General features: G+C 42.2%; 1 protein-coding gene across 1 annotated transcript; it reads right to left on the bottom strand.

Moving 5' to 3' along the window:
• Positions 1-14,763: 14,763 nt before the first annotated feature.
• Positions 14,764-17,728, bottom strand: LOC120522278 (zona pellucida sperm-binding protein 4-like). Its single transcript, XM_039743326.1, has 12 exons — positions 17,531-17,728; positions 17,324-17,445; positions 17,165-17,237; positions 16,931-17,089; positions 16,673-16,860; positions 16,286-16,383; positions 16,084-16,211; positions 15,752-15,941; positions 15,534-15,681; positions 15,336-15,411; positions 15,013-15,135; positions 14,764-14,902 (listed from the first exon to the last, which is right to left on the bottom strand). Exons 1-12 carry the CDS (start codon positions 17,685-17,687, stop codon positions 14,781-14,783), a joined length of 1,584 nt encoding a protein of 527 aa, XP_039599260.1. The 5' UTR covers positions 17,688-17,728; the 3' UTR covers positions 14,764-14,780.
• Between the last annotated feature and the right edge of the window lie 1,599 nt (positions 17,729-19,327).

Here is a 19,327-nt window from a genome sequence, read left to right as displayed (position 1 = left end):
CCTTATTCTTTTTCATGGTCACACCTGTCAGAACACAGTAGAATCTTTTATTTTTGTATATCGTTCTAGGCCTGCAGGTGCGACATCTATAAGGTGTGACGGAGATGGAATTAGAGATCAATACGGCTGGTAGGAAATAAAGCGCAACGTTTGAGATTTTTGAATGAAATATTGAAGGCATTCATTATAAGCACATGGTCATTGCAGCAGATGTTTGCTGTACACATTTAGAGTAAAATACCCTCACACTTTAAAGTTCACCTAAATTTCATTACAAATTGGCCCATGCTGGGCAAAGAAAAAAAAAAAAAAGAAGTGCCAACACGTTCAGCACAACTGACAGAATGTTTAACCAGACAAAAAACAAATAAAGTGTATTGTGTAGTGGATCAAACTTTCAAACATTAAACTCGTATTGAATCCAAACCTGTTAAGTGTACAGTTCTGTCTCATTGGGACACAAACTAAACTCCATCGTATCTCTTTAACCGTAACAATTACAAAACTGAAATACATCAAATGCATTTGTAAAATAAAACTAAAAATACAAAGGAGGAAAACTAAAATTCCAAGTTATGTCAGAATATAGAAATTAAAACAAATAAGAGGCAAGTCTATACTAACCTGGGGCTGAGGCTTCAAGTCTTTTATGGCACAAAGAAAGAAAGCCTCAAAGCTTCCCAAGACTTCGTTTAGCCAGCACTACAAAGCACCTATCAAGTGCAAAAGCTAGCGATGCCAATTTTAGTGTCACACAGGGAATTTTCCAGTTGGAGCTCAGGCAGGTAAACCACTTGCTCATGGTCACAAAGTGGTGACAGCAGTGGGATGTGAGCCCACACAGCTTCAGGGTTTCCCGTGTTTATGCTGCCATTGTAATCGGGATGTTAAGATGAACTTTTTGAAAATTTTAAATTTTGGACTCCAAATTTTTCCCCTTTAAATTTTTAAAGTGTGTTGGGGTTTTTGGGCCCTTCTGTTTTGAGCCTTTAAACCCCAAATAAAATTTTACCAAGGGGAAAAGGGGGGGCAAAAACCCCGGGAGGAGGGCCCCCTAAATTTTTTATTTAATGGAAAACGGGCGGGCCAGTACTCCCCGGGGTGTAGTCCAGATTTCGACAGTCGGAGATCTCACCAATTTTGGGACAGGGGGGGTCTTCAAAAAGGGGCTTTCCCCCCCCAATGGTCGGGAAGGACAGGTAGTTACCACACACCACCCCCTAAATGCAAAAGCCGTGTTTGAAAACAGGTTGAAAAAAGGGTGTGTGATCGGGCAAAAAGGAGTTTAAAATTTCCCCATTCCTTTCCCCATTTGGGTTTCGGGAAAACAGTTTTTAAGTCATTTAAGAAAAAGCCACCCGCCACGGGTACATTTTGAAACTATGCCTGATGAAAACACAGGGGGATGATGGCCTAGGGGTGGGAATGGGGGGCCGTTGGAAAAACACCCCCCCCAGGTTAGACCAGCCAATCGCCACGGCCAAAAAAGGCACACAGGTGTTTCTAGGGAAATCCCCCCAATAAAAAAAAAGGATCCCCCAAAAAGCCCATGTCCAAAAAGCCCCAGGACCCCAAAAAGCCTTCGGGAAAAGGGGACCCTGTCATCCCAATTTTAAAGTAGTCCCAAAAGCAGACCTTTGAAAACCCCATTAAAAGCATTCCAGGAATGTTTTCAAAGATGGGAAACCAAGTAGGAGCTATGAAGGATTAAAAAAGATGTCCCAACCCCGTCACCCCTATTTCAAAAAATAACAGCTGGGTTTGGACCCCAGCCCCCAATTTAAAACTTTGATTAAAACAAGCCAAAATTAAAAGGAAGAAAAGGCCCTTTAAAACTTCGTTTCCCTTTTTTGGGAAAACCTCCTCCCGGCACGCCAAAAGACGGACCACCAAAACAAAGGCGCTCGCCCCCACCAGGTATCCAGTGGGAAGAGGCTGTGGGAGGAGAAAAGGACATTTACTCCCCAAGTCCAGTTAAGGACCAGGGCCCAAGCGGAACCGTCCACACCAGGGGGAGGTCAAGGGGGGCCTTTCTGCTCCAGCGGATTTTAGCACCTGGGTCAGCCTCAAAGAGCACAGGACCACTGTAAAGGGGAAAAATTCTTCCTGAAAGCAGCAATTTGTACCAACTTGCCGCGCTCTCCCAGATCCTAAAAACAAAGGGGGTGGGGTTAAGTTTCAACCCCCACCCCCTTTCAAGGAAAAAAAGGATTTCCCCCCCTTTCACTTGAGAAAAAATTTCCCCCATACCATTTGTATACTTAAATTTAAAACCCGAATTAAAAAATTTGGGTTGGGGCCAAAAAAATGGCTAAAACTGTCACATCTCCCCCGCGGGAAAAGCTCTGGAAGGGGGTCGGGGGCGAATGAGGAGAGCAACACAGAAATGAAGATCACAGGAAAATTGAGACCCCAAAGGGAACCCAACCACAGAAATACTCAAGGCCAAAAAGGGGCTAAGTTTATCAAAAAACAAGGCAGGATCCCCATTCCCAAAACCCACCTTCTCACCCAAAGGCTTGGAGCTCGGGACCCCAAAAAGCAAACATCTCAAACACAAACTTGTAATGATTTGGGGTCCCCCCCAGTGTGCTGTCCACAGTCCCAAGCTGGTCAAATAGGTCCCCAGGTTTGGGCATCTGGGCAAAGAGACCACCAACCCGCAGCAATTTTTCCCCCACAAATGTCACAAAGGGGGGGCCCCCAACCCATTCAAAAAAGGCTCCTGGGGCTGGCTGGAAGCAGGGTCCTGGGTGACCCAGCAGTCCCAAAGTGAGACAAGGTTGGGCCCAGTTGCACTTGTGACTTCCACAGCCACGGATCCCAGCGAGTTTTGGTCACTGGGAGTGGCACCCCACATTAGGAGCCATGGGAGGAATCTGGCCATGGAAAGAGGGGTCCATAGTTAAGAAATCACACACTAACCACATGATCCATCTGCAAGAGCATCAGGCGTTTTAAAAACCTTATCAAGTCATTCTAAAATCAGATCAAACCAACAGGCCCCACACCATCAGTACCTTTGCAATGACAATTCAGGTCAATGGCCCTTGCTCACTACTGGAAGAGGTAAAAGCCCCAGGAAACCTCAGCCTCCATTTTGCACATCTGGCTTTGAGAGGTGCACTAAGATAACCTGAGGAGAGAAAACCATCCAGAGGTAAAAGCCATTTAGGGTTAGGAAGCAGGTTGGAACCCTTACTTGAAGCACTGTCCCTGGTGTGGAGCCCCCTGGACCCAGTCCTCCAGTGTTTGGCAGCACATGGTTTCTGGTAGGTCAATTGCCTCCAGCCACTGAAATAGGGACATTAAATTAGTGCTGACCATGATGTGGGTGTTTTTTTTAGGTCATCAGAAAGAAATTTCACACTGAGTGTGTAGGTCGACAACTTAAGGACAATTTCCCCTAGTTAAGGAATCAGGGGTCCATTCTCTAGTTTGGGATTTGAGCATCCAGCAGCCATCAGGTCCAATCAGGACAATCTCATTCTCAGCACTCAAGATCATCATGGGGCTTAAGGTCACTACTCCTAATATCCCCCAGTGGAGTCTCACTAGGCTGTGCCAACAGGCACTGCTGGAAACTGGTACTGAAAAGCGGACAGGCTGGTCGGGGCTGCAGCTGGAAACACGGGCCAAAGCTGGATGGCCCCCGGTCGGGGGGAAGGTCACCTTGACACCCCCACACAAACTGGCCATCCGGGTATGCAAGTCCTGGCAGCAAAACGGGTAATACTACGCCACCTTGCTCTCACACCCTAAACCCCCCCCATCAGGCTTAGACATGGACGGTGCTGCTGCTGGAATAAAAGCAACATTTTGTGGCTTCACAGCTGCTGAGTGATGGATAAGACCCTCCACAGGAGCTTCTCACTGGCGCAACTGCATCTCTCAGCAACATCCCAGACCCGGCGAGCTGGATGGTAAAGCCCATTAAAACGGGAAGACACTCGGGGTCAACCCAGAAGAAAGTATACCTGGTTTGGCATGTAGGTTCTCAAATTTGATCGAGATCCAACAGAAATTTCACAACGTTGAGAGCCTAAAGTAAACAGAATCTCAAAATCAGAACTTTAAAAGGCCCGGCGGAAGCTGGCCCCCTCATTCTCAGACTTTATAACCCTTAGGGGGAAGAAATGGCCGCGTTGTGTGGTGCGACCAGCAACTTCACGGAGGACAACTCCTGGAGGTTTTGGTTACTTCGGGTCCACTCATCTCTGAAAAGTAAAAGTTGACGAGATTTATTTAAATACGAAAGGCGCTCACGTCCCGTTGCTCGAATCACGACGCCCTCGGAGAAAAACGGTCGGGGGCCTGAAGACGTCACGCCTTGTCAACGCCCATTTCTTAGTCACGCGAGCCTGAAAAAAACTGGCACACCCGTCCAGCAACGCCGTCAAAAGACCAAACTCAAACGCACCATGCGTTATGCGCCAAACAGGAACCAACGAAGGGAGGCGCGGCGTAGGTTTATATCTATCGGCTGGCCAGAAACTCGTTGTGAAAAGGCGCGAAAGGGGCGCGGAAATCGGGGGCATCCCCCTGCTTGTGCGGCTTTTGAGCAATCAGCATGTCACGGCATGGACTAGATTCTAACGAATCTGTAAATGACAGTCTCGGGGATTAATAGAAAAAAATATCGAGGAGAAAAAGGGGACAAAACTTACAACTACGGGTAGCCTATTTCAAAAGGGGCTTGGAAGGTTTGGGAAGATTCGTGAAGTAATACTAATAAATAAATCAAAAAGGGGTTTATTAAAAATAAAAATCGTGTTAATAATTTTGAATTTTGGAAACTAAATGGTAAGTTAGATCTGCGTGTTGTTTAATTTGAAATGTATTGCGGATATGATGTAGAAGAAAAATCCTCCATATAGCGCCTTTTGACAAAATGTTTCGTGCTCATACACTGCTTTATTTCAGCTTTTTAAAACAACTATTTCCCAATTTCCTCATTCTCTCTTTATTTTTAGCACTTCATCTTAGCGCTTTTTTTCATTTCATTGTTTAGCACGAATGTTCTACAAGGTGAATCTAATTATGCAGATCCAGATCGTCTGGATGACTTTGATTTATGCGGGGACGATTCCAGTTCGACGCAAAGATGATTCTTCATGTTGTCAATTCGCACACTTCTCGATGGACAGGGATTTTTCGGGTGATTTTCTATGTAATAAACTTAATAAATTATAGTGTAATCCTAGCGTTTAACAGGCAAATTTATGATGCACCTCGTTAACGTATGAAGAACAGAAACATTGAAAACGTTGGACATGTTAGCGGTGATTTAAAGGTAAGTTTATTTTTCTGATATAGCTTGGTATCAGAGGGTTTTTTTGAACAAAATTATTACACTATATAGCAAGAAATAAGTTTGAAGAGTTTTCTTTTTAAACATGTCTACCATAAGGCTCAGAAGTCACATAACAGTTAAAGAATTCACTAACACTGATTTTTCAAATGTTTGATCACAAAACATTGGATTCTTCATGAAAATACAAATACTGTAATCCACACTATGAATGTGTTGTGACAACTTTACACTCACCAGCCACATTATTAGGTACACCTTGCTAGTAGCTGATTCGACCCCCTTTTGCATTCGGAACTGCTGTTATTCTTCATGGCGTGGATTCAACAAGGTGATGCAAATATTCCTCGGGGACTCTCCTCCATATTGACATCACTTAGTGCTGTGAATTAGTCGGCTTCACATACATGATGTGAATCTCCTGTTCCAACACCCCCCAAAGATGGACTATTGGATCGAGATCTGGTGACAGTGGGAGGCCATTTGTCTATTCGTTTGTCTATTTGAGCGTAGCAGTGTAGTTCGGTTTTTGTTCAGCACTCTTTGGAATTGTTGCTTTTTGTTTGCGCACTGCGTCAGTTCACGTGAGCCGCTGAATATGGGTTTATATGTCACTCGCTCGCTTCGAATTGTTTCGTTGCCTTCTTAATTATATAATGTATGTTTTCTTCAGCGGTTTTTGGTGCTCTTCCTGGTTTTCTATTACTGTGTGATTACGTGGGAGGCGTGATGATGTCACACGAAACTCCCCCCACGACTTCGAGCTCAACTCCATTACAGTAAATGGAGAAAAATAGCTTCTAGCTATGACCATTATGTGTAAATTTCGAATGAAAGCTGCCCAACTTTTGTAAGGAAGCTGTAAGGAATGAGCCTGCCAAATTTCAGCCTTCTACCTACACGGCAAGTTGGAGAATTAGTGATGAGTGACAGAGTCAGTGAATCAGTGAGTCAGTCAGTGAGTGAGGGCTTTGCCTTTTATTAGTATAGATATGTCATTCTCATTCAACAATGTTGGGTTGTGAGATTTGGAAACAGACGGAACTGACAGCGTTCAAAAGTTAAACAATTTAAATGAACAATTACCTTAAGCGGAATTAAATGAACTCACACTTCCATCCATCCATTTTCCAACCCACTATATCCTAACTACAGGGTCACGGGGTCTGCTGAAGCCAATAGCAGCTAACACAGGGCAAGGCAGAAACAAACCCCGGGAGGAGCGCCAGCCCACCGCAGTACTTTTCTGACCTTTTCCTAGTGACTTGAGGCTGGAATAGCGAGTGCCGCTTCACTTGAGCTCCTGAGAGCGTGACTTGACCTCAGGTAACCACCAGATGTCGCTGTTCATACTGGGGCGGGGCAAAGTTTTTATAGTTAACGAAAACTAAAATGAAAACTGAAACTATTAATAAAAACATTTTCAGTAAACTGAAATAACTACGTACATTTCAACATTTACAATTTCATTTTAGAAGCAAAACTAAAAAAGCGAAAATGAAAGGAATTTTTAGATTTTGAAATAAAAAATAAAATGAGGGAAAAATAAGGTATTTTTTAATTTTAAGGTAACAAATAGCAGTCATACACATACTTTTCTGGATTTTTTGTGATTAAAATAATGATAGTGTAATAGCTCAAAAACAACAAAATCGACGCATTTATAGCTTTTGTCACCTTTATCTCCAAATGTGTGTCAGAGTGTCTCGACATCCCGAGATTTGCTCAGCACAAAACTTTCTAACATTTCTCGCTGAAAACCCTCTCGCTTCTCTGTGTTTATATGACAGACGCTCAGATATCATTCTCGATGACAGGCCTTGTTTTGCCATCCCTGAAATCAGTATATATAAAATAAATGAATCATAAAAAAATTCATTTGATGAATTTTGATGAATCCTGACATTTAAGACCTGCCAGAGTCAGAAAATACAGTTTTTTTGGAATTCTGTCTGCATGTGTGTGTGTGTATAAACACGACATCTCAAAAACGCAACTAGACAGATGGATGAAATTTGGCATACATTTTATTTTTGTATAGCCCAAAATCACACAGGAAGTGCGCAAATGGGCTTTAACAGGCCCTGCCTTTGACAGCCCCCAGCCTTGACTCTCTGAGAAGACAAGGAAAAACTCCCAAAAAACCTTGTAGGGAAAAATGGAAGAAACCTCGGGAAAGGCAGTTCAAAGAGAGACCCCTTTCCAGGTAGGTTGGCGTGCAGTGGGTGTCAAAAGTAGGGGGTCAATACAATACAATACACAGAACAGAACAATTCCTTAAGACAGCATAATAATAAAATTTTAGAAGTACGGTTTAACAGTAGATGATATGACATAATTAGGTTTGGATATTTTTAGAGTCCTGGAGACCTCATCCATCTAGCTGCCTCCCCATTTGGCCATGCCACGGCTGAAACGTTGCTCCGATGAAAGGACCCTCTTTCCCATGATTCCTGTGATCCTCCATCAGGGATGACTTTACCATAGGCAGGCAAACAACTTGGCAGGTGGGCGTGGCACCAATGGCCACATTTGGGTACCGAGAAAGAAACAGAATAGGTGAGGGTTAGTATTCAAATATAATTATCATGTTACTTATGTTATAGTGCTAATGACTACCAACAGAGATGCAGTATGTACAGTTAATCAGCAGCTCTAGTCAGGGTGTGCTAAACTGAAGTAGTGAGTCTTCAGCCGGGATTTAAAGGCTGAGACTGAAGGGGCATCTCTTATGGAAGCAGGAAGACCATTCCACAGTTTAGGGGCCCTGTAACTAAAAGCTCGACCTCCCACTGTTATTTTATTAATCCTTGGAATCCTAAGCAGACCGGCATCTTGAGATCTTAATGTGCTCAGGTTTGTAAGTCATGATAAGTTCAGACAAGTAAGCGGACCTTGGCCATTTAATGCTTTATATGTTAAAAGGAGGATTTTGAAATCTGCCCTAAACTTAACTGGGAGCCAGTGTAAAGATTTAAGAACTGGGGTTATGTGTTCATATTTTCTTGTTCTTGTAATAATTTTGCAGCATTTTGGATTAATTTGAGGCTGTATAGAGAACAGTTTGAACAGCCAGTGAACACCGCATTGCAGTAGTCAATCCTACTAGAGATAAATGCATGAATTAATTTCTCACAATCCTGTTTATTTAGAAAGACCTTAATTTCCTAACATTTTTAAGATGGAAAAAACATGTTTTGGACAACTTTGTAATATGCGCTTTAAATGACATGCTAGAGTCAAAGATAACTCCTAGATTGCGGGCTGATTCAGTAAAATTAATTGGGATTCCAACTGAGTTAAATGACGACAAAATATTGCTGTGATCAGCGCCATTCCCTCCAACAATTAACATCTCTGTTTTATCTGTATTTAAAGACAAGTAGTTCTCATTCATCCATTCCTTTAATTCACTAACACAACTAATTAAAGACAACATCGGAGAAACTTCATTTGATTTAAATGAAAGGTATAACTGGGTGTCATCTGCATACGAAAGTGAAAATTAACATTATGTTTCCTAATGAGAGATCCCAGTGGAAGCATGTAAAGTGAAAACAGTAAAGGTCCCAGTACTGAGCCCTGCGGGACACCATATTGAACTTCTGTGTATAATGATGGAGTACTGTCTGCACATTTCTGTACATACTGGAATCGATTTGATAAATAAGAACTGAACCAAGCGAGCACGGGCCTGTAAGCCCAACATCGTTTTCTAGCCTGTGCAGTAAAATAGAATGGTCAATGGTGTCAAATGCTGCACTTAAGTCCAACAACATAATTACAGTGGAATTTCCTTCATCAGAGGATATCAGAATGTCATTTACAACCCGTGTTAGTGCCGTTTCTGTACTATGACCAGTGAAAGCCAGACTGGAATTTCTCAAATAAATTGTAATGCGTAAGGTGTGACTGAAGCTGACTGGCGACTACTTTCTCTAGTATTTTAGAGAGAAATGGTAAATTTGAAATAGGCCTATAGTTATTTAGTATGTGTGGGTCTAGGTCTGACTTTTTAAGTAAAGGTTTAATGACTGACACTTTTAGTGCATCAGGTACTGTGCCATGCAGTAATGAACTATTGATAACGGTTAGAATGGGGCTGCAAGAACATCCATTGCACTTTTTACTAGTTTTGTTGGCACTGGATCTAGGGAACAAGTAGTGGGCTTCATTTTAGTAATTAAAGTTAAGACTTCCTGGTGAGTTACAGGATTAAAATTACTAAAGTGCTGAATGCAATGTGCAGCAGGGTCTGCTAAGCTAGTATTTGGTTTGTACTGTGATGCTGAGATCTGGGATCTTATATTTTTAATTTTCTCATTGAAGAAGTTCATAAAGTCTGTACTGCTAATATCTGTTGGTATTTTGCACTGTTGATCTGAATTCCATTTGTTAATTTAGCCACTGCTCTAAAAAGTACCCTAGGATTTTTATTATTGCTATCTATTAATGTAGAATAGTATTCTGAGCGAGCTTTAAAGAGGGCTTTTTATATTTATTACACTCTCTGTCCATGCAATTTGAAAGACATGTAGCTTTGTTGTTCTCCATCTGCGCCCAGTTTTCGACACTCTAATTTAAGAGCTCGAGTGTTTTCATTAAACCAGGGAGAGTTTCTATGTGCTTTGATCACTTTTGTTTTAGGGGAGCCACTGTGTCCAGAGCATCTCTCAAGGTCACATTATAATGTGATATTAGCTGATCTAAATTGTTTTCCACGTTTACATTTGATGTTAACTGATCTAAATGGTTTTCCACAATTACACTCAACTTACTCAAGGTATCTATAAATTTTGAAGCAGAATTACAATCTAGATGTCGCACTGTCTTTGTTTTAATCTGCGAGTGCGCTGGCATGGGCAGAACTAAATCAAACGTAATTAAGAAGTGATCGGAAATAACTACATTTAATGGAGTAATATTTAAATTTTGAATTTCAACTTTGTAAGTTATAATTAAATCTAATGTGGGTTATGATTATGAGTTGGACCTTTGACAATCTGACAAAATCCTACTGAATTTAACAAATAAGTAAAACATTTGCTAAAAGTGTCAGTTTCCACATCAATGTGTACATTAAAATCCCCATCAGAACTACGTGATCATAATTTATAGCCAAATCAGACAGAAGGTTGCTAAATTCAGTCATGAACAATGAATATGGCCCTGGTGGTCTGTAGACTAGCACTATAATTGTGTTGGAATCTGTTTTAATATTTAAAATGAATGCCTCAAAGGATGTAAAGTTGCCTAAATTTTTAGGAGTGATTTGCATTTTGTTACAATGAATTATTCCAAGTCCTTCTCCTCGACCAGAATCTCTAGACTTATGAAGGAACGAGTATCCATCTGGTGACGCCTCAGCTAGGGAACAGTGTCACATTTACTAAGCCAGGTTTCAGTAAGAAGACACAGATCAGATTTTGTACTTAATATAATATCATTTACCAAAACAGCTTTAGTGCCAAGAGAGCGAATGTTCAATAAACAGCATTTAAAACTGCATGGTTCTTTCTGAACTGCTGATATATTTTTTGTTTTAATTTGAATTAAATTTCTATTACAGATGCCCTGGTGGAGTGTCTGGTTTTATCCCTTGGTCTAATTATACACCTTATTTTTGGTTATCAATTAATTTAAGGTTTGTATCATTAGAATTGTAGATCCGTATTTCCATTAACCGAAGTGGTACTTTACCTGAACTCATACTCCATTTTTTTTATTTGCGCAGCTGCAGAATCCAATTTATTCAAATTCACTTTTATAATTGTTTAGGATATTATTCATTTCATTTTTTTGTTGATGGTTCTCTAATGTACATCATATAATCTTTGCGCGTTTTTATTCCTCAAATATCCATCCCCATATCCGAGTACACGAGAAAGTCGATGGGAGGCCACTCCCGATTTTTGAAAATAAAACGGCACTGATCGAGAGGCTGACCAGGTCATCATACAAGATCAGAATGTTTGTTTTAAAAATGTCATTTAGCTTTTCACCACTCGGCGGTCTCTCTTCACCTACCTACCTATAGCTCAGTAGAGACGTTGCCAACTTAGTATGTTTAGCATTAATGCGATACAAACCTTGTAAAATTCCTGAGTTGGCAACGTCTCTACTGAGCTATAGGTAGTAGGCTAAGAGAGTCCCGAGTGGTGAAAAGCTAAACATACTAATTTGTGTGTCTATTTATACTATAATTATTAATTTCTCTTTTTAGTTCATATTCACTGTTCAAAATACCCGATATTGTGAAAATAATCCAGTAGGACAATTCTGCTTTAAAATATCTGTCCCCATTTTTTCAATGTTTCTCTCCCTCTCGAATCAAATAGTTGAAATATCATATTCTATGTTCTTAACATCAGCCATATCATGCATATTGCTTACCAGGGATTTTTCCTGCCTTGCATCCAAACCTGCAGGCATAGGCTCCAGGTTCCTGCAATCCTGCTATGGATGAACAGGTTTAGATGATGTATACATTGCTCTTAATCTCAGGTGCTGGCTCTGTCATTTTGTGCCCATTGTGGTAGACAGGGGACGCTGTTATCCCCTTGAACCCTCAGAGTTTTACTCCAGACATCAGGTAAAAGTCCAAAGTTTGGATTTATTACAATAATCCAGTGCACAAAGCACCCTACACTCCACTATATTCATACACTAAACAATTCTCAATAATAAACAATAGATAAATCCTCCTACTTCCAGACGTGTTGCCATCATTCCTCCCAGCTCACCCGTCTGGGTTTCCCACAATCCTTTTTATATAACCCAGAAGTGATGGGGAATCTTGGACTGAGGAATGAAGCACTTCTGGGTGAAGCAGTATAAAAGTCCTTTTTTCTTCATCCCGGAGGTACGTCGGTCCTTCCGTCCCCGTGCCTATGGCGTACTTCCAGATTGTAGTGAATACCAATGTCTCTGGGCCTCCCAGCAGCGTCTCCTCGTGGCCCCCATGTTATCCAGCAGGGTTGCACTGGAAGACTCCAATTCCCATGAGTCCCTGCTGGAATTTGGGGCCCCTCCATGATGAAGAGATGGCTCCACCTGGCGTCCTGGGATGATTGGCCAGCCATATCTCACACCGTCCACACTCCTATTACCTGCTCTTCCTCTGCTGTTTAAGGGTTTACTGTTCTTATGGTGGGCTATTCTTGTCTCACTGCCCTTCCCACTACATGCTGGTTTTTCTTTGTTTCCCTCAATACAGCTAGGTGGGGTCTGCACACTGATTCAAGCCTAAGACCCTTATTCTTCCAGAACCCCTGTGATTTTCATGGCCACACCTGTCCGAACACAGTAGAATCTCTTTTCTTATTTTTGGATATCTTTCCAGGCTTGCAGGTGCAACATTGTCTATAAATTGTTTGTGCCTGAGATGGAATCAGAGAGCAATACGGCTGGTAGGAAATAACAAAGCGCAGTGTCTGAGATTATTGGATGAAATATTGAAGGCATTCATTATAAGCACATTGTCATTGGAGCAGGAGATGGTGTGTGCTGTACACATTTAGAGTAAAAACCCTCACACCTTAAAATTCACCTAAATTTCTTACTAATTGGCCAATTAAAGGAAAAAAGTGCCAACACAGTCAAATGACAGAATGTTCAACCAGACAAAAACAAAGAGTAAAGTGTGTTGTGAGCTTCCACGACAATTAAACCCAAACCTGTTAAGTGTAAAGTTCTGTCTCATTGGTACACAAACTAAACTCCATAGTAGCTCTTTAACCATAATTACAAAAACTGAAACTAAAATTACATTCATATAAAAATACAAATGCATTTGTAAAGTAAAAATACACAAAGGAAAACTAAAAATCATGTTAGAATATAGAAATTTAAACAATTCCTAAATAGGCACAAATATACTAACCTTGGGCTGAGGCTTCAAATCTTTTTTGGCACAAATAGAAAGAAAGCCTCAAAGCTTCACAAGACTTTGTTTACCCAGCACTACAAAGCATCTAACAAGTGCAGAAGCTAGCAACTCCAATTTTAGTGTCACACAGGGTATTTTCCAGTTGGAGCTCAGGCAGGTAAAGCCACTTGCTTGGGGTCACAAAGTGGTGACAGCAGTGCATTGTGAGCCCACACAGCTTCAGGGTTTCCTGTGTTCATGGTGCCATTGTAACCTGGTTGTTAGATGAACAGATTTGCACACAGTAGCCTTGTGCCCGAGGTCTGCTGGAATGGCTCCAGGATCCTCAGGACCTCCTTTATTAGGATATTAAAAAAAACAAAGGGCGGAAACCATACAATAAAGACGATAGGTTATAATGTGCAGGCTTATGTCCCAGTGCCTACCATTTTCCTCTGTAATATGCATGGATGACTCACCTGAAACTCCAATTTTGCCCCCTCCTTATTGCTCAGTCAAACTCACTTGACAAATAGCATTACCAGGGGGATTGAGAGCTCAAAGCAATGCTACATAGGACTTCAAGTGGATCATACTGAACATTTCACTTCTTTAAAAAGAGTTGGTTTTCGGGGACCTCCTGTATACGAGCCATTGACTGGGTTGTAGGCAATTATGAATTTAAAATGTATCCACTGCTGAAGGAAACCAAACATCGTGACTTAAAGTGAGAGTGGCACAACACTAGAAGTGCCATTTCATTTGGAATGGCAAACTGGTGACAGGCCAGCACTACCAGCAGCAGAGTTGCAGTAGTCCAGACATTGGGCTACACAGTCAGCTATGATCTCACCTTAATGTTGTGCGACAGAGCGAGTCTTCACAATGAGGAAATGTTTCAACATAGTCATGTAACGACAGGAAGTTATCATACACCATCCTTAATGTTGATTAGGCACATGTTGGCGAGAATTAGCCAAGCATAAAGACAGTGTGCTAATCAGACTGAAGGAGCTCAAGTTCGTGAGGTACTCTCCGGTTGGTGGCATTTTAACAGACTTCCAAGTCATTTCAGACCATGCCATCTGCCACAGGTACATTTTTGCACCATAGCACTGATAAATACACAAGACTGGATGATGGGACCTAGTGAGGTGGGATAGAGGGGCACTGATTGAGATATCAAGCCATGCCAGCCTTAGAAGGCACACTGGTGCCTTTGCTAAGCAATGTGTGACACCAATAAGAGAAAGATGCCCCCAAAAAACACATGCATGTCAGCTCAAAGCCTCCATGTGATCGATAGAGCCATTCAGGATATAGAGGGTAACTCACACATCCCAGCGTTCAGTAAAGCAGTCCTGCACAAGCAGACACTTGTCAGACAAGCCATTAAAAGCACTCCATGAGAACATTTGTCAAAGACGGGATAACTAAGAAAAGGAGGCCAGCTATGAATGATTAAACAAAATGGTGCCAACTCCAGCAAACCACCCATTTCATAATAAATGAAAGTCAACAGCTGGAGCTTGGACACCAGACCCACAGGTTTATAGCGCTTTAATTGAACACAAGATTCCAACCATTCATGAAAAGCCTTTATTAAAATTTCAGATTCACTTTCTGGCTGTTCAACCGCCTAACAACAACTACAGCCAAAATCAGGACCACCATCAACATGGCAGCTGCAGCTCCCAGCACCAGGTATCCAGTGGGAAGAGAGGCTGTGGGAGGAAGACAAAGGACATTTACTCTCCAAGCCATCCAGTTAAGGATCAGCCAAGGCCACAAGCAGAACTCAGTCCTACACCAGTAGGAGGATCAAGATGGTTACCTTTCTGCTCCAGTCTGGATGTTGGCACCTGGTCAGCCTCAAAGAGCACAGGACCACTGTGAAGGAGCACATTCTTCCTGAAAGCAGCAATTTGTACCAACTTGTCTGCAGCTCTGCCAGATCCTGAAAACAAAGTGGTAGGGTTTAGTTTTACACTCCGAGCCCCCTTTACAAGGCAGAAACAGATTTCACATCCCAGGTCTGTGAGACAAGAAGTTCCCATACCACTCTGTGCATAGCTTCAATTACAAGGCACCGAATTAGAAACACTGATGCCATTTTCTAACAAAGACCCCACAGCCAAACTGCCACAGGCTACTCACTTCTTGCAGGGCAGCTCTCAGTACAGGGGTCAGTGGCAGAGGGATAGCAGGCAGCAGCAACACAGTAGATGAAGATCTGCAGAGAAATTGAGATCACATCACTAGGAACCCAACCAGCAGAAATACTTGAAGGCCTAAGGGCAGGAAGTCTATCAAGCAAAACCACAAGGCAGGATTCCCCTTTGCCACAAAACCCACCTTCTCAGCCAAGGCTTGCTGAGCTACCGGATCCAAAAAAGCAAACATCTCAAACACAAATCTCTTGTAATGACTTGGGTTGGCCACTCCAGATGTGCTGTCCACAGTCACCAAGCTGGTCAAATAGTTGTCTCCCGAGTATGGGCACCTGGGACAAACAGACCCCCAGTTAGCACTGAACAGCCAAGCCCTCCTCAACCTCACAGTGAGGCACCTACCCATTCACCAGAAGGCTCCACTGGGGCTGACTAGAAGCAGAAGGTCCTGGGGTGACCCAGCAGTCCCCAAGTGTCAGCACAAGGTTAGGGTCAGTCCTGTTCACGATGTGCACTTCCACAGCCACAGGATCCCTCAGAGTTTTGGTCACAGGGTAGTCAGCATCCACATAGTAGGAGCCATAGGAGGAATCTGACCATGGAAAGAAGAGGCATTAGTGGAGAAAACACACCCTAACCACATGATCCTCTCATCTCCAAGGGCATCAGGCATTTAAAAACACCTTAGTCATTCTAATAATCAGATCTAACCAACAAGGACAAACACCAAGTACCTGTTGCAATGACCAATTCCAGGTCAAATGGCCCTTGCTCTACTACTGGAAGAGGTGGCGCCACAGTATACACCTCAGCCTCCACTTGCACATCCTGGCTTCCCGAGTAGGTGCACTGGAAGAATAACCTGAGGAGAGAAACACCACATCATAGCATGTACAGCACATTTAGGGTTAGAGGAAGCAGGTTCAGAAGCCTTACTTGTAGACACTGTCCCTGGTGATGGAACCCTCTGGACCAGTCCTCACAGTGATGGCAGCAGACATGGTGTTCTGGTAAGTCACATTGCCACCAGCCAGCTGAAAATAGGGACATTAGAATTAGTGCTGGCCATGAAGTCGGTGCAGGGTTGGTGTTCCATTTCTAGATCATCAGCAACAAATTTAACTGTCCTCAAAGTTGTCTGACCATACAGACTGCAAACTGCCCTAGTTAAAGGAGATGAGATTTCCTATTCTGTAGTATAGGATTAGAACACCCAGCAGATGCCATCAGGTCTAATACATAACATTTTATTACTGATCACTCAAGAACCATAGCAAGCGTAAGATCCCACTACTCCTACATATCCCCCAGATGGAGTCTCACCTGAACTGTGCTGCCACAGGCACTGACTGGAAACTGGTACATGACAAAGCTGGACAGGCTGGTCACAGGGCTGCAGCTGGGGGAACTACTGTCCACCAACTGGATGGACCCAAGATCCAAGGGAGGAAGGGTCACATTCTCAGACACCACCACCACAAACTGGCCATCCAGAGTGCACTGCACAGTCACTGGATAAGACAAACAAGTATGATTAACCAGTAGCAGCCACCTTTGCTCACACACCCCACAACCACTCACCATCATTGGCATAGTAGCATGGACTTGTGCTGCTGCCGAAATCGTAGCAACAGTTGTTGGCTTCACAGTCAGCTTGAGTGATGGAGGAAGACCCTCCACAAGGGAGCTTCTCACCGGCTGCAACTACACATCTCTCAGCAACACTCCCAGATCGGCGAGCTGCGATGGTCATAAAGCCCAATTAAAAGACGACAGAGACACAAGCGGTGTAACAGTAACAGAAGAGTAACAAACCTGGTTTAGGGCATGTGAAGGTTTTCAGATTTGATTGAGATCCAACAGCAACAGTCACAACGTATTGAGAGCCCTAAAGTGAACAAGAGGCTCAAAACCACAAGACACACAACTTAATTAAAAACGGCAACCAACGGCTGAAGCGTTAGCGCTACTCACCTTTTCAGACGCATAACCGTACGGGGAAGAAAAGGGCACCGTTAGTGTGGGGCGACCAGCCATTACACGGAGGACAACTCCTGGGAGATTGTTGGTTACCTTTACGAGTCCACCACTCGTTTCTGAAAAAAAAAAAATAGAAGTAGACGATATATACTGGAAAACGCAGGCGGTGACAAGTCCCAATGCTCTACACCCCACACTTACTCTGGAGATAAACCGTCGGAGAGCCTGCAAATGACAGCGTCATCGTCTTGTCCCCGTCACATTTATTTGTCACGTCTCCGGACGCTGCAAAAACAAACTGCACACCCGTCCAGCAAACGACCATCCAGAAAAGACACCAACAATCCAAACGCGCCATGCTGTTAATGCGCCAAACAGAAACACGACATAAACGAAAGAGCGCGAGCGCAGGTTTAAATCCTCATCGGCGGCGTGCGCAGGTGACTCGTTAGTGAAAATGCGCGAGAATGGAGCGCGGGAAATAGGGGGCACTCACTCTGCTCGTGCGGCTTTATTGAGCAATCAGCACGTCACGGCATCGGACTGATCCCTCCAATCGAAGTCCGTGTAGAAGTGGCCGCTCTGCGGGGCGATGTGTCTGTTAATTTAATGAGGGAAATCAGGAAACATCAACTAAGAAAAGGAGACGAGAAACGTGACAACTACGAGTAGCCTATTTCTAAAAGGGAGACTTTGAAAAGTTTGGGAATGATTCGTGAAGTAAGTACTAATAAATAAATCAAAAGAACGGGGGTGTTATAAAAAAAAAATAAAAAACGTTTTAATATTTTTGAATTTGGGAAAGTAAATGAATAGAAGTCAAATCTGCGGTATTATTTAATTTGTAATTTATTGCGGATATGATGTAGAAGAAAAAAATCCTCCATATAGCGCCTTTTGACAAAATGTTTCGTGATCATCATACACTGCTTTATTTCAGCTTTTAAAAACAACTATTTCCAAATTTCCTCATTCTCTCTTCATTTTTTAGCACTTCATCTTAACGCTTTTTTCATTTCATTGTTTAGCACGAATGTTCTACAGGGTGGTCCAGATCTAATTTTGCAGATCCAGATCGTCTGGATGACTTTGATTTATGCGGGGACGATTCCAGTTCGACACGAAGATGATTCTTCATGTCATCAATTCGCTTCTCGATGGTCCGGGATTTTTCGGGTGATTTTCTGTGTAATAAACTTACTATAACGTAATCCTCGGCTTTAACGGGCAAATTTATGATGCACCTCGTTAACGTATGCAGTCTCGTACCAGTGCATCACCGCGCTGTAAATCCAGTTATTAAGATATTTTCATTACCTGAGAGGAATAAAGAGGATTTATTGAGACTTAAGTAATAATAATAATAATAATAATAATAATTATTATTATTATTATTATTATTATTATTATTATTATTATTATTAATAACATATGTCTTATTACACCAGACACGTGCAAATAATACAAAATAAAAAAGAAATAAGAAAATGGCATGTGCAGCCGTTTATTTGAGCTTATTTTAAGGCTCCAGATCTAGTATGAAAAATGAGCTGTACTTCATCACCCTGTTCTGGTCATTTCTACCACTTGGTTTAAATATGTCATTCACTAAGCAGTCACTAGGTGGCAGTGTGAGTTCAAGAAAAGACCATCGCAAGGCAACATCTGAACAGAAACTTTGAAATCACCACTGACATGTGCGACGTTTTCAAAGGTAAGTTTATTTTTCTGATATAGCTTGGCATCAGAGGGTTTTTTGAACAAAATTATTACACTAAGTAGCAAAAATAAGTATGAAGAACTTTCTTTTTAAACATGCTCCACCATAAGGCTCAGGAATCACTTAACAGTAAAATAATTCACTAACACTGATTTTTCAAATGTTTGATCACAAAACATTGGATTCTTCATGAAAATACAAATACTGTAATCCACACTATGAATGTGTTGTGACTTCACTTTACACTCACAAGCCACATTATTAGGTACACCTTGCTA

Source organism: Polypterus senegalus, unplaced genomic scaffold, assembly GCF_016835505.1.
Source record: "Polypterus senegalus isolate Bchr_013 unplaced genomic scaffold, ASM1683550v1 scaffold_718, whole genome shotgun sequence".
In the NCBI taxonomy this organism is placed as follows: Eukaryota; Metazoa; Chordata; class Cladistia; order Polypteriformes; family Polypteridae; genus Polypterus; species Polypterus senegalus.
This window is presented reverse-complemented; position numbering and strand designations above follow the sequence as displayed.

What these genes read in the sequence shown, in the direction of transcription:
- LOC120522278 (XM_039743326.1), bottom strand. Translation starts at nt 17,687, where the DNA reads ATGGCGCGTTTGGATTGTTGGTGTCTTTTCTGGATGGTCGTTTGCTGG. An exon ending in TCCGACGGTTTATCTCCAGA is followed by an intron (nt 17,446 to 17,530) that starts GTAAGTGTGGGG and finishes TTTTTTTTTCAG; the next exon opens with AAACGAGTGGTGGACTCGTA. An exon ending in ATCCAGACTGGAGCAGAAAG is followed by an intron (nt 14,903 to 15,012) that starts GTAACCATCTTG and finishes TTCCTCCCACAG; the next exon opens with CCTCTCTTCCCACTGGATAC.